General features: G+C 41.1%; 1 protein-coding gene across 4 annotated transcripts; it reads left to right on the forward strand.

Annotated features, from left to right (window-relative positions):
• Positions 1-192: 192 nt before the first annotated feature.
• On the forward strand, positions 193-11,871 carry LOC128138776 (toll-like receptor 1). Of its 4 annotated transcripts, XM_052780249.1 has the most exons (4): positions 193-2,248; positions 2,339-6,196; positions 6,632-6,921; positions 8,309-11,871. In XM_052780249.1, the coding sequence occupies exon 4, from the start codon at positions 8,399-8,401 to the stop codon at positions 10,856-10,858; it is 2,460 nt and encodes an 819-aa protein (XP_052636209.1). In that variant the 5' UTR covers positions 193-2,248; positions 2,339-6,196; positions 6,632-6,921; positions 8,309-8,398; the 3' UTR covers positions 10,859-11,871. The 4 variants fall into 4 exon arrangements, with proteins under 4 accessions (XP_052636209.1, XP_052636208.1, XP_052636210.1 ...); XM_052780248.1 differs by having other exon boundaries at positions 193-6,196; XM_052780250.1 differs by having other exon boundaries at positions 193-6,196; positions 6,632-6,778.
• Positions 11,872-14,337: the final 2,466 nt, after the last annotated feature.

The raw sequence follows: 14,337 nt of genomic DNA on the forward strand, positions 1-14,337 counted from the left end.
TCTGTACTGCCTCCTAACGGTAGGCAAAATTCAACTTACCTCACTGGAATTCTCTTGCAGTTGATACAGAGATAGCAAATCACAAATGAGTTTGGATGTGCATTTTGAAATACAGTTTGAAATACCCTACTGAATTTTTCTCAGCAGAATAAAACCTGGAGCAGTTGGTACAGTCGTGGAAGAGTGCTTGAGTTGCTGAAGAGTTTGCAGAGCTGCATTAATCACAAAGCTTAGGCAGCTTCGTCACAGGACCTCTTTTGCTAAAATTAGTTTGCAAGAAAAAAAATTATGCATCCTGAGAAGATGTCTAGAAGGCCAGAGCCTGAGGTGGTTCCTGGGTAGTGTTTTCTCAGATTCAGTGAAGCTTGAAAGGATAGGGCCCAGATACAGGACTCCGAACGTCCAGCACAGGTGGACAAAAATGGCCATGCCACAAAAGAGGACTGAGTGAAGGTTTTTTTCTTGAAAAGAAAAATAAAAAGGAAAGATGAGCCGCTTCACCTTTTGGGGCTCATAGGTTGGCACTGCTGCAAGGGAGAAGCAGTGAATTGACAATCAGGGCTCTTAATTCCCATCCTCTGATAGAGTCCTGGTACCCTTTTGATCCTGAGAGATACCCTGAGCAAAGGGACTGAGAGGGTATCATCTGCAGTAACAGAACTGCCTTCATCATCATTGACTATATCTTGAGAAGCTCTTGACTTTACATCATGCTTTTTTTTTAGCTTTCTACTTTTTTTCTTCTCACCCATATATCTTACTTTATGCTTATTATTAAAAGAATCTGTCCTTTTCAGCCAAAACAGTATCTTTTGCAGCACAACGATGAGTTCTGATCAGAAACGCAATAACCAGTCAGAGGCTGAAAAAATTTGCCAGGTCTTGGGACAGCAGATAAGACCCTCTATTCACAGAGTCAGAAAGACAAGCTACATTTACAATATTTGCTCTCCTTTGTAGAAATACAGCAGTCCCCTCTACCTGTTGTCGGGGTTTAACCCCAGCCAGCAACTAAGCATCATGCAGCTGCTCACTCACTTCCTGCCACTCAGTGGGATGGGGGAAAGAATCGGAAAAAAAAGTAAAACTTGTGGGTTGAGATAAGAACAGTTTAATAGAACAGAAAGGAAGAAACTAATAATGATAATAATAACAATAATAAAATGACAATAATAATAATAATAATAAAAAGATTGGAATATACAAAACAAGTGGTGCACAATGCAATTGCTCACCACTCGCTGACCGACGCCCAGTTAGTCCCTGAGCAGCAATACCCCCCAGCCCCACTCCCCCCAGTTTAGATACTGGGCATGACATCACATGGTATGGAATACCCCTTTGGCCAGTTTGGGTCAGCTGCCCTGGCTGTGTCCCCTCCCAACTTCTTGTGCCCCTCCAGCCTTCTTGCTGGCTGGGCATGGAAAGCTGAAAAATCCTTGACTTGGTCTAAACACTACTGAGCAACAACTGAAATCATCAGTGAGTTATCAACATTCTTCTCATACTGAATCCAAGACACAACACAATACCAGCTACTAGAAAGCAAATTAACTCTCTCCCAGCTGAAACCAGGACACTGTAGTGGTGCTGGTTTGGCTTCAGGAAAACATGGCTGGGCTCTGACAAACATTCACAACTGCTAAAGATGATGACAGCAAATTTCGTCTTTGTCTCCAGAAGGGGAGGTGTTTGCCATCTGGAATACCAGACTTAGATGACCAGAGAGTAGTAAGTTTTCCTTTCAAAAATGTGTTTCAACAGGAATACGACAGAAGAAGGGATGTTAAGATGAAATCCTCATTTAGTATAGAATGTTTGCATTTTATCTCATTTTTGTCTTCCATTATTATTAACAAAAGATTTTAATTTTGATTTTTTTTTGCCTGAGGTCTAAGCAGGCTGAGGTCTCTTGAAGTCTTGAACTGTCAGCAACTGTTTATGATTTGTAGGGGAAAGGTCAAATTTAACACCTTTAGCCCTGTCATCCCACTCAGCCTCGAAATTAATATAACACACCTATTATAAAATTGCAGGCATTTAATTCAGGACAGTGGAAACAAATATTTTCTATGCTTCCTCCTTCCCCTCCAACTAATGCTTCAGTGTATGAGTCATTTAATCCTTAGAAAACTGAAGATGAACAGACTTAGCTTGGTTTGCCTATCCCTTTCACACAACCAGGGGCAGCTGGATTGTTACATGGTGGCTCACGTGAAAATTTTCTTTGAAAGCCTCAGAGTTTTAGGTCAGTAGCCCTTGAAACTTCAGTAATAGCGTTAACATCCCCTGTTGCGTGTGAAGCTTTAAGAACTCATATGGCTGCTTCTGTTGGCAGGAGGACAGAAAAACCCTCTGGAAGTCAGAGAGTGCACCAAGAATCCTTCCTGTTATTCACGTGGGAGCACATAGCTGTTGCCAGAAATTATTTCTTTCTTTCAGGAGTGGAAGATTTTAGTAAGGGTTTGCTTGCCACTTTGGAAAGAACTTGGGAACTACATGACCTCTGGCAACGGAGCTGATGCGATCATAAGCAGAAATATGTAACTGCAGGTTTCTGGTATATGTCCAAAATCCTTGAGTGAATAACGTTGGAAGGGGCTTGTAATGAGCATGGGGAGCAATTAAAACTTGTGCTTTGGAGCCTGAAACACACATGCTATTAGGTTTTTGTCCATGGTATGTGCCAGATAATTGACAAAACAGCTACACGTGCAATGAATTACTACATCTAGTTTCTCTGATTCCACAGGAGAGAATGAGTTTCTCAAGTGATACATATCAGAATATTTCAAACAATTATTTTAGCCTCTGCCATACTCTGAACACTTTCTATAAAACCAGTTTTAGTCCAGGAAGAAATTTCCCATACGGGGGGCCATGTGTAGTCTCACAGCCCATGTCAGCCACTTTTTCTGCACATTTTGGAAAGCGGCTACCCTTTTCTGTGCACCCTGGTGATGTGAGTCTGCAGCTGGTTCTGCACTGAAATTGGTAACTGCTAATGCACTCCAGTTATCAGGAAAATGAGTGTGTAAATGTATTCTGATGTCAGATACCGTATCAGAGCAGATTCCTGGCATCTGACTAGTCATCTTGGTGACTAGCAGGAATGCTATTTTTACATACATAGTAATATCAACTTACAAAACTGATAACATGGGGGTTAAACACCCTCCAAAACCCAGAAAATGTGCAGAATGAAGTGAAAGTGTAAATGTTTTTATGTATATTTAAGTAGTGTGTAGTATGAAGGAAACTGAACTGTGACAGACTGGGAGTCCTGACACAATGTGGGTTGCCCTGCTGAGAGCTTGGCTCTTTTTCAGCTTTAGAAATGTTACAAAGCATCATCACTGAAGTTCAACTGCAGAGGGTTAGAGCAGAGAAAGGCGCTCAAGGGAAAAGAATGGGACTCCGTGGGAGGTGAGGCATTCTGCTGAGGGGAAGGTTCAAAACCTCTGTGAAACCTGTGGTTTTACTCAGAGCTTCAGTTTGGCTGTTTTTTCTTTCAGAAACATTTACTGAGATTGACTGTAATGCTCATTTGTAGTCACTGTTTGGTCAAGAGGAAGCAGTATTGATAAACCAATAAATGAGAAAGTTCTGTATTCTGCAAGGTGACTCTGTGTTACCAGTTTGATTTCCACAGCTTTGATCCTTGTGTCTGTTTATGCCCAAGCGAAATAGGCTTGGGCATAAATGCAGTACAATCTCTGCTCACTTTGACTTGTGGTGGCGTTTAGCCCTTGTTTCACCTACCTGACACACAGGGTTAAGTTGTGACAATCAGAGTTGCAGTTGAAAGTAAGGTCCTCGATATGACCAAACACTGGCAGTTCCAGTTGGAGAGATTCTTCACACCTTTGGGCACGGTGCTGGTCCTGACTGGCTTCTGATACCCAGCCAAGTGTAGCTACGGTTCCCCTCTGGGTAAGTAATCACAACATATAGGCAGAAGTGTGAAATGTACCTTGAGGGAAGGCTGTTTGTGAAGACAGGTGCTCGTTGATAGAATCAGCTGCAAAAAACCCCAGCAATATAAACCTCAGCAATGGAACAAGGTATGTGCATGAGTGTACATATGCTGACTATGGAAAGGATGCTATTTAGAGGGTACATTTCAGGATGCATGAACAGAAATACATTGGTTTTTAGTTTTTGCCTATCATGCGAAATGACTTAATCAGTAAACTGAAACCAGCCCCAAACAAAGCTTTGCTGAATTGGTTAGTAAAAATAACATTATGCAATGTTCCTAATTGTTTAACAGAGTTATTCAGGAGTATCAGTTTTATTTTAACTAGTTGTAAATTTTTCTTTATGGCAAACTGTTTATTTGAATGTATTTTAAAGTCTGATAAAGAAGGGCAGTAAGGAAATTAAACATACTACAACTAAAGGCTTAGATACTTTTGCTTTTTACAGCTGTGTGTGCACTGGAGTCAGTTCTGATGAAAGCTGATGGTATATTTGATTTTGTCCATGCATCAAAGCTTTTTCATGGATTATATTGGAAGTAAAACTGCCACTGGTTTGCATAATTGGGCTATTATTGTTCTGTCAACAATAGTGCCTTAGTCTATTCATTTTCATGGATTAATGCCCAGCAATGGGAATTTCCTCTTTAACTCGAAGACAAGACAGTATCAGCTGACAGGCAGAGTCTTGCTGCTTATTGAGAAACATTCATGATCCCTTGTCTTGTCTTGGGTCACGAATGTCTCTGAGTTTTCTGTAATGTATTACTCAGATTCACTGCACTGAGGAAAGCAGAATGGTTTCAGTTCAGTTTCAGTTCAGACTATTTTACTCATCAATCTAAAAAAGAAAAGTAGACATTTTCTTTCAGCAAAGCAAAGGGTTAAATTATTCTTTGCAAAATTGAAAAGGTAATTGCAAAAGAAGTTTCAAAGGAATCTAATGCAAGCTTGAAATATAACTGGCACTGGTGTCTAGAATAAATTTTCATACTTTGCAGCTTCTTTAGCTGAATCCCCTCTTGCCTTCAACTCTCCTCCAAGGCGCTGTTTTATGGGGTGGAGTAAGCTCTAGACTGAGTCCAGAATGGGCCCAGGTGCCCCCCTCTCCCCCTAGTTTGCTCATACCTGAAGAATTAATTACATACTTCATGAATTTAATCTTAAAATTCATTAAGATTAAATAAATCTTCATTCATTTATTCATCTCTGCTTCTTTCTTCCTTGCTAATTAATCTTACTGAAGCATGTTGTGTTAGTTTGGAGGCTTATGGGACTGAGGTGTTGGTTTAGGTTATTTACATCTGCCTTTGCAATGCACTCGCTCTCTGCTCTGTTGATTTGCTTGCTAGGCTCCTGCCCTTGTTCAAAATGCTAATTGAATGGCTGCTTTATTGGATTCCTCTATTGCCAGATTGCCCTACATTGCTGTATTCTTCGTGGCTTCTTTGCGGCTTTCATATCATGGAGAATACTCTCTATGGTTCATTTTTTACAATTTTTTGAAGGAAGCTACAATGTGGGGTATCCCTGATAACCATCCAAGGCATCTCTAGTGTAAAGATTGACCTGTAAAGGTTTTGAACTGTGCCAGTTTGCCCCTGTTACCAGCTTTTGAGATCTAAGCTTTTGCCATCTGTCAGTGTGCTACATTAATTAGTTTGCTTGCTGAGGAAAATAAATCAGCGGGGTAGAGCTCTGCAAGAGATTTTGATACAAAGAGAAGTTGGTGGGGGGGGTTCTGCTTCCTCTTTTCTGCGTATGCAAAAGAGGAGATGCAGTTGACAAATTTCTAGAATGTGTGTAACCATCAGAAGCAGACGTGAAATTAGAAATGCGGAATTATTTAAACAGTCTTGCCTTGGTGAATATTCTGTACCACAGATAGGCTTATTTCCTCCTAAAGTGTACAGTTATGTAAATATTACAGAAGTAAATGTATTTCGAGTTTGGACTGTTAGAAGTTTCCTTTTATTGTGCTCTTAATACCTGCATTGTAGGGAAATTTCGTTAATTCTTAGAATTATATAACCTGTATAAGAAAACCTTGTTCTTTCTACTTCTTGAGGTAGTAATTATTAAGGAATTAGCACCTCATGTGAGATTCCCCAGCTTGAAGATTACATATGTTTGAAATTCTGTTTTGAGAATGTTAACCAAGTATGCAGAGGACTTTTGCTGGTTCTTCACTCAGAGGTGGATTCCATGCACAAAAGGTGGGTTATATTTGCTCCATTATTTACATTTTTTTTCTTTTTGTTATATCTGGTTTGGACTCCATAAAATCTCAGGTGCTGGTGTTTCTTCACTGTTGGAAGATATTCTTGCACTTTGAAATTTCAGTGAAAATGCTCATCTGTATGTTGAATTTCAACAAAGAAGAAAGGGAAAAAATGTTTGGTATGGCAATTTTCATTCTCATCCAACTCTAATACCATCATAAGATAGTGTTAGAGGGGTAACTGTTGATCCTTAATATTGCTTTGCTAGACATTACCAGCTTTATTCTTTGACTGTGGCACTCTTCAGTGCTATACAGTGCAGATCATCCCTTGTCGCAGTGTATAGCATAGCATGCACAGTAAATTAAAACTCATCTGGCAATGGAGCACGGGCAGAGAATATCTTTCTGGGTTTTTTTCTCCCTTCAGAATATTTCTTGCTTTGTTCCTGGCATCCCTTTTGCCCAGGGAGAAGTTCCTCCAGATAGTTCCAGATCAAAGTTTATTTGATTCAAGAGGTTCTTTACCAGCCTGGACTCTGAAGAACAGGGTCAGCTGCTTTTTGAAGGAAGCTGGGTCAGATTTGCTTGTCTTGGTTCTTCTTGTGAGTGATACTGTACTTTGACCAACCATCCCAGCTTCATTTCTATTCTGTGCTCAGATACCCCAGCACAACTTTCTGAAGGCAGAATTTGACCACTCAATTGGATTCTACTGAGGTAGAAATTTATGCTTTACTGATTTATTCTTTTATTGCTTTTCGTGATGTTAATTACACGTATTTTTGCTTTACTTAATTAAAAGAAAACTTGATTAAGCTTCGTAGGGGACTTGGAGGAGAAGGGATGAGTATTTATATCGGTCAATCAAATTATTAGAGACTAACACACATTATAACCTAGAACTGAAAAAATAGGCTTTTGGTTTTTATTTAACAAAAGATTACACAGGGGCAGAATTTTAAAACTTTGGGTTTTTTACAGACAAAATCAGAACAGGAAAAAAAAATCAGGGATGTTAGTCTCCTGAAATAGTTTATGAGTTGCTCATACTTCAGGTTGTCTGTGTGTTGCGTTAAATGCGTGACAACACGAGAGTAATGCCCAGGTCATGGTTTTTCATGATAGGACCGATACCTCTCCAAATCTATGTAGGCTATTGATAGACATGACCAGATATTAATGCTGCTGAACCATTTTCCATATCCACAAAATCTTTCCCTCCCTGGTTTTTTTGATCTGTAGAACTAGACTCATTGTCCCTCACCATTTCTAGAGAGGTTCTTTGTCAAGCTGCAATGCTGGGGTAATTTGGAAAATGTAGGAAATTTCCTAGGACACCTAGCAAATCCTGCAGCCTTTGGAAGCATCAAGTGTTTTCTTTCAGATTTTGGGTACCACTGCTTCATATGTAGTGTCTGGTTATGCTGTGATTTTCCTGTGAGTATGCTTTTGGCCAGATAGGCGTTACAATATTCATGAGACAGTATAATTCCTCCTCAAGATTCTTGGCTTACTGGAAAAATGGACCCCTATGTCTTTGTGCTATAGCAAAGACAAAGCTGATCAGCTGCTTTGATCGGCTGACCCTGAGGGGGTGCATGGCCATGTCCCGGGTCTTTGGAGTGTGAAGAGGAATATCCTTTGGCTCTTCTGAGTGAAGAGGTTGTTTTTGCACCCGTTTCTGTGAGGGTCCACGAGGCTTTTGGAGTTCTGTCCCCAAATGTGTGTAGATGTGGGGTGTACGGGAAGAGCAGATGGGAGGCTTGTTCTGTTCTCCTTTACTCCTAAATGCATTGATGTGTGTTTGTACCGGTTTTGTATTTTTCAAGGTTGTTGAGAAATTTGTATTTCTTAACATCCCTGTGGTTTTTTAACATACCACTGATTGTATTCCTCCCATTATAAAGGAATTAATTTCTACTAAACTGAGAAAATAAATAATTGGAATTAAAGAACAGGGGTGAGGAGGATTGATAAGAACTTAGAACAAAAGTACGTAAAAATAAAATTTTTATTACATAAAATTTCCATTTTATTTTAGCAAAAAAAAGCAAATTCAACAGTTCAACAATTTCAGCAAATTCCACATGTTTTCTTTCCATAGGGCTGGACTCATCACTGAGACATATTGAACAGAAAATGAAGATTTGCTTCTGTGTTTCTGTAAAAAACCAAGATAAACCTGGAAAGCACAATGAGACCCCTTACAAATATCTATGTCTTTGCTTGTGTCTTTATATTCATGCTATGGAATAATATCCAGCCAACTGTGGAAAATGAATTTATTGCAAATTATTCAAGCAGTTTGCTAACTAATGTTCCAAAAAACATTCCAGTCCATACTCATGTATTAGATTTATCACATAATAGGATCTCTGGACTTAGTATCTCAGAATTTATTTATCTTTCTGACCTTCAAGTATTAAATCTTTCTCATAATCTAATTACAGAGCTTGACTTTAGTGTCTTCATTTTTAATGAAGATTTGGAATACTTAGATTTATCTCATAATAATATTTTGAAAGTTTACTGTCAAAATCTTGCATATCTTCGACATTTAGATCTTTCTTTCAATAAGTTTACTGCCCTGCCCATCTGTAAGGAATTTGGGAACATGTTTCGTTTGGAGTACCTAGGATTAAGCGCCACAATGATACGAAGGTCAGACTTCAGGTATATCATACATTTGCAGCTGTGCACTGTCTTCCTGACCTTAGAAGACTTTTCTCTGTATGAGCCTCAGAGTCTGACAGCCTTGAATACAAGGAGCCTCCACATTGTTTTTGCAGCAAACCAAAACTTCAGTTTTTCCCTCCTGTACGATGGAATGAGCACTTCAGAAAACTTAAGAATAGTTAACTTAAGATACACCTTGAGCTACAAAGATTTCCCGTCCCCTTCTTTAACACTTCTGAAGAAAATCAAGACAACAGCTCTCATGCTTGACACTGTGGACTTACAATGGACTATCATTTTGCAAATTTTCCTGCTTATTTGGTACTCACCCGTGGAGCATTTGACTGTGAGAAATTTGACTTTTTGGGGACCACTGGGGGAGCTGACTGAACATGAATTTCTACCCTTATTAAGCTCTCTGGAACAATTAATCTCTTTGGGTGGCTCCATGAAGGTGCTAACTTTGGAGCATGTCCGTAATAAGGTTTATTATTTCAACCAGGAGATTCTATACAGACAGTTTTCAGAGATGAATATTGCCAGTTTGACAATATATGATGCATATATGCCACACATGCTTTGCCCCAATAGAACGAGCTCATTTCAGTATTTAAATTTTTCTCACAATGCCCTGACAGATGAATTTTTCCAGAATTGTGGCACTCTGACAGATCTGAAATTACTTATTTTGCAGAGGAATAAATTTGAGAGCCTTTCCAAGGTAAGCTTCATGACTAGCCGTATGAAATCACTGAAATACCTGGACATCAGCAGCAACTTGCTGAGTCACGATGGAGCTGATGTGCAATGCCAGTGGGCTGAGTCTCTGACAGAGTTGGACCTGTCCTCAAATCAGTTGATGGATGCCGTGTTTGAGTGCTTGCCAGTCAACGTCAAAAAACTCAACCTCCAAAACAATCACATCACCAGCGTCCCCAAGGGAATGGCTGAGCTGAAATCCTTGAAAGAGCTGAACCTGGCATCGAACAGCCTGGCCGACCTGCCGGGGTGCAGTGGCTTTACGTCGCTGGAGTTCCTGAACGTAGAGATGAATTTGATCCTCACCCCATCTGCCGCCTTCTTCCAGAGCTGCCCACGGGTCAGGGAGCTACAAGCCGGGCACAACCCGTTCGAGTGTTCCTGTGAACTGCAAGACTTTATCCGTCTGGAGAGGCAGTCTGGGGGGAAGCTGTTTGGCTGGCCAGTGGCGTATGTGTGCGAGTACCCGGAATACTTGCAAGGAACGCAGCTGAAGGACTTCCACCTGACTGAACTGGCTTGCAACACGGTGCTCTTGCTGGTGACAGCTCTGCTGCTGACGCTGGTGCTGGTGGCTGTTGTGGCCTTTCTGTGCATCTACTTGGATGTGCCGTGGTACGTGCGGATGACGTGGCAGTGGACGCAGACAAAGCGGAGGGCTTGGCACAGCCACCCCGAAGAGCAGGAGACCGTTCTGCAGTTTCACGCGTTCATTTCCTACAGCGAGCACGATTCGTTGTGGGTGAAGAACGAGCTGATCCCGAACCTGGAGAAGGGGGAGGGCTGTGTACAACTGTGCCAGCACGCGAGGAACTTTATCCCCGGCAAGAGCATTGTGGAGAACATCATTAACTGCATTGAGAAGAGCTACAAGTCGATCTTCGTGTTGTCTCCCAACTTTGTGCAGAGCGAGTGGTGTCACTATGAGCTGTACTTTGCCCATCACAAATTATTCAGCGAGAATTCCAACAGCTTAATCCTCATTTTACTGGAGCCGATCCCTCCGTACATTATCCCTGCCAGGTATCACAAGCTGAAGGCTCTCATGGCAAAGCGAACCTACCTGGAGTGGCCGAAGGAGAGGAGCAAGCGTCCCCTTTTCTGGGCTAACCTGAGGGCAGCTATTAGCATTAACCTGCCAATATCCTTTGAAGCAAATGAGGAGCAGCAGAGTGTTGTTACTTCTCCTAGTAGTGTAAGTCAGTATGTGAATAACTGACTTGACTGTCTTGCATTAAATTGTTATAATAATTTTTTTATAGTTTTTTTACAGTATTCCTAGTTTGTAGCAAAATGTAATTGTGATACATACAGAAATTGCTATTGCTCGTTCTAGTCATGAAAGTAGTCAGAAGTCTTCTGTAGTTGCCCATCATCAACAAAGAGAAGGAGAGGGAAATTTTCATAGTGACTGCACTTATTTCTGTGAACTTGGGTTGCCTTTGTTTTGGACTTTGCCCATTGAAAGCCATATTTTAAAGTAACAAAAATAGTGGTTGGTTCAATGTCATCAGGACTGTCAAGGCATGCATTTTATCTTTGTTGTGACATGGATGTTGTGGGGTTAAGGTGGTAGGCATCTGCTTCCTTGGGTTTAATTAAATAATACAAAGAAGAAGAAAACTGTTATTTTAATCCCTTCCTGTACATTGGTATAGTAGATGTCAAGGGTACCTTCAGCCTGTTTTCCCTTCCTGGAAGTCTTTCCCTTTGTCACAGAGATTTTCCAGGGTAAGAGCTGAAAGTTGGAGCCATTAACGCCTGTTTAATATTCTTCTTCCTTTGCTGTACTATACATTCCCACTTGCCTAGATTTACCTACCAAGTCATGATTTCATAGAATTTGCTATTCCTTGTCTTCAAAATAATATCCGAACTTATGAAATATTGATACTATTATAATATTGCTGCTTTCTGCTATGATCTTATCAAGCTATATTGGGTTGCTTGTTTTTCCTGTTTTCTAAAGTGTAGAAGCTTGATGTTTGGAGGTGAATCCCCTTTTATCTCCAGACGTTCACTGAACTCTGTTACCTTGCCCTTTTAATCAGCAGGTGCTGAGGGTCATCATGCAAGTGAAAAAGGAGTAATTTGCATTGGGAAGTAACTTCTCTGCTAAAATAAAACAGTTTAAACTAATGGTATTTATTGATAAGAGATATCTAATAATTTGCTGTGCTTGGATTTACTTTGACAATATAATAAACGTCTCATTTTTTATCTGTTATTGAATCTCCTGGTGTCATTTCACTGGTGATGAGGAGTTGTGTAATTATACTTACAGCTTAATGGAAATGCAAAACCCTCTGATCACAACCATGAGCAGCATGTGAGGTGAGCCAGCCAGTAAGAGGATGCGATCCTTAAACCTCGCCGAGGCGGCTGACCGAGCACCTGCCAGGTGTGTGTGGTGGTAGCTAGATGAAGCAGTGGATGGGAAGCTATGGGAGAGCTTCCCGGTGTTCAGAGGTGCTGAGACACCACTGTGCACCCACCTACCAGCTCAGGTTAACTGGGTGTCGCAGTAGGATGCTAGGGACCTGGCTCTCAATGTAGAGCTTTGGAAAGAAGGGCTAAAAACCTCTATTAAGTCATAATTTCAGGCAAAGGGAAGTTGGCTACTGATTTCTGTGATAACACATAACTGAGATCCTCCCCCTCCCAAAGCCAGGACCAAGATTTTTTTGTGTACCTTAAAAAGTGCTGCTAAACCCTCAGTACTTCAGTGGGACCTGGTGGATGCAGCATGCTTGAAAAGCAGGTTATTTATGATGAGGGGAGATGTTCAAAGAGAAAGAGGAGCTTAGTGCTCTGCAGGAGTTCAAGTCAGGAAGGCTTTACCCAACCCTGAGAGTCACTCGTGCTTCATGGCAACCAACACGATGGCCAGGGGCATTAGGCACCACGGGGCACTGCCGAAAGTGCATCGCAAACCTTGGCACCAGCCAGCCAGTTATAGTAGGCTGTGAGGGGCTTTCCGCAGAAGTAGTGACATTAAACCTGGGGCTGCAGCCTGAATGCACCACTGGAGCTGCAACCTTTCCCTCTTAAGAGGTTTTTCCCAACCGTACAGCATCCCTCTGGGTGCAGGTTCTTTACTTCCTCCATAACATCGCTGTCTGCTCTTGGGCAGTTGCCTGTCTAAGCTTTAGAGGCTGCTTTATTTTGGCTACAGCCAGAGTTACACTCGTCTATAATTTAAGGCTTGTGTGCTATACAGCTCTCGGGTACTTAAGGAACTGTTCAGTTGCAGAGGCCCGTGCACATTAAGCCGGTTAGGAGTTTTGTAGCCTTTACCTCTCCAGGGCTCCTCTGCGCTTTACAGAGGAGAATGCTACCAGAAAACCTCTTTACTGAAAGACTTCTCCCCCTCTCAAGCATTACAGTCTAAGGACATGATTAGCATTCACACTTAGTGGTAACCTTTTAAGGGGCACATATTTTGTCCTGTTTACTAGACGAGAAAAGAGGAAGTAAAATTTCTCAAGTCAGGCTTTCCGGTCTCTGTAAATGTAATGCATCAGCAAACTGGGTTTTATGTCTTAAATAATGTACAGGGTCTGGGCTGTGGAAGAGTCCCTCACCTTTAAGACTGTTCTGAAACCGAAGTTGTAGGTAGGTGTGAAAGGAATAGTTTCTCAACTCTGTCATGTATATTGTTTTAGGATATTAAACCTTTAACACCCCCTTATACTCTGGCCTTCCTAACTCAGAAATCTTTCATGCACGTGCCAAGTATTTTATTTACTTATTGTACCGTACACTGCAGCTGCTTAAAATACACTTCTGAGTTCCTTTGATAAAGCAGATTCATTTTGTTTGTTTTGTTTTGTTTGGTGGTTTTGGTTTTTTTTTTACATTAGCATTTGACAGTGTTTCTCATCTCTTCTCTGTTGGAACTTCCATTTTCTTCTTCCCTGAAACTCTGTTTCTCTCAGAGGATACATAATGTGTCGATTATTTTTTGTTTTGGCCAAACCTAGCAAATGCTTTTCTTCATTGTTTTTTTATGAGGCAATATGCTGTTGAAGACTTTTTTTTAAAAAATGTGTTCATAGAGCTGCTTCTTGGGAAGAAGTTTGCAAGACTTGCAAGACATGAGTATCTGGCTGAACTCTTGAAATACTGTCATATTAATGTCTGTGTTTATAAAAATGATCTCAGGTGCTGCTCTCACTGATCTCACAGGCCTGGAAGCCCACATGAAAGCAATATTGTGTATCGACTTTGTTAACAGTGTTCAGCCAGGCCAGAGTTTTAATTGTAGAGGATATGTTAAAAGTGTTTTTATGGCTAAAAATTGCCCTTGAATTTTGAATCCTTGAGCAGCTTTCTGTGCATGACAGGATCTGACTCAGTGATAGAAGGTAAGACAGAAGGAGCAGCTTCATTTCTTAACCACGAAAAAAGAAATAATTTCTTAAAGTACAATCACGTGAGCTTAAATTTTGCCTTTTTCTCAGCCTAAGGGTGACATCCAGTGGCCGGTTAAATTATCACTATTTCCTGAAAATGATAGCTCACGCCAGAACACATAGAACGACTTTTGCCTCTCAGGAAAACTGAAATCGATACTCAGATCAGCCCGGCACACGCAGGACCCTCCTGGGGGTGTGTGCGGGCTCGAGAGGACAGGTCACAGTGACGCTGGGACTCGGTGCCCCCACGTCATCCGTCCCTCCCGCCCAAGAGGCTGTG

The sequence above is a fragment of the Harpia harpyja genome, chromosome 2 (genome assembly GCF_026419915.1).
Source record: "Harpia harpyja isolate bHarHar1 chromosome 2, bHarHar1 primary haplotype, whole genome shotgun sequence".
Lineage (NCBI taxonomy): Eukaryota > Metazoa > Chordata > Aves > Accipitriformes > Accipitridae > Harpia > Harpia harpyja.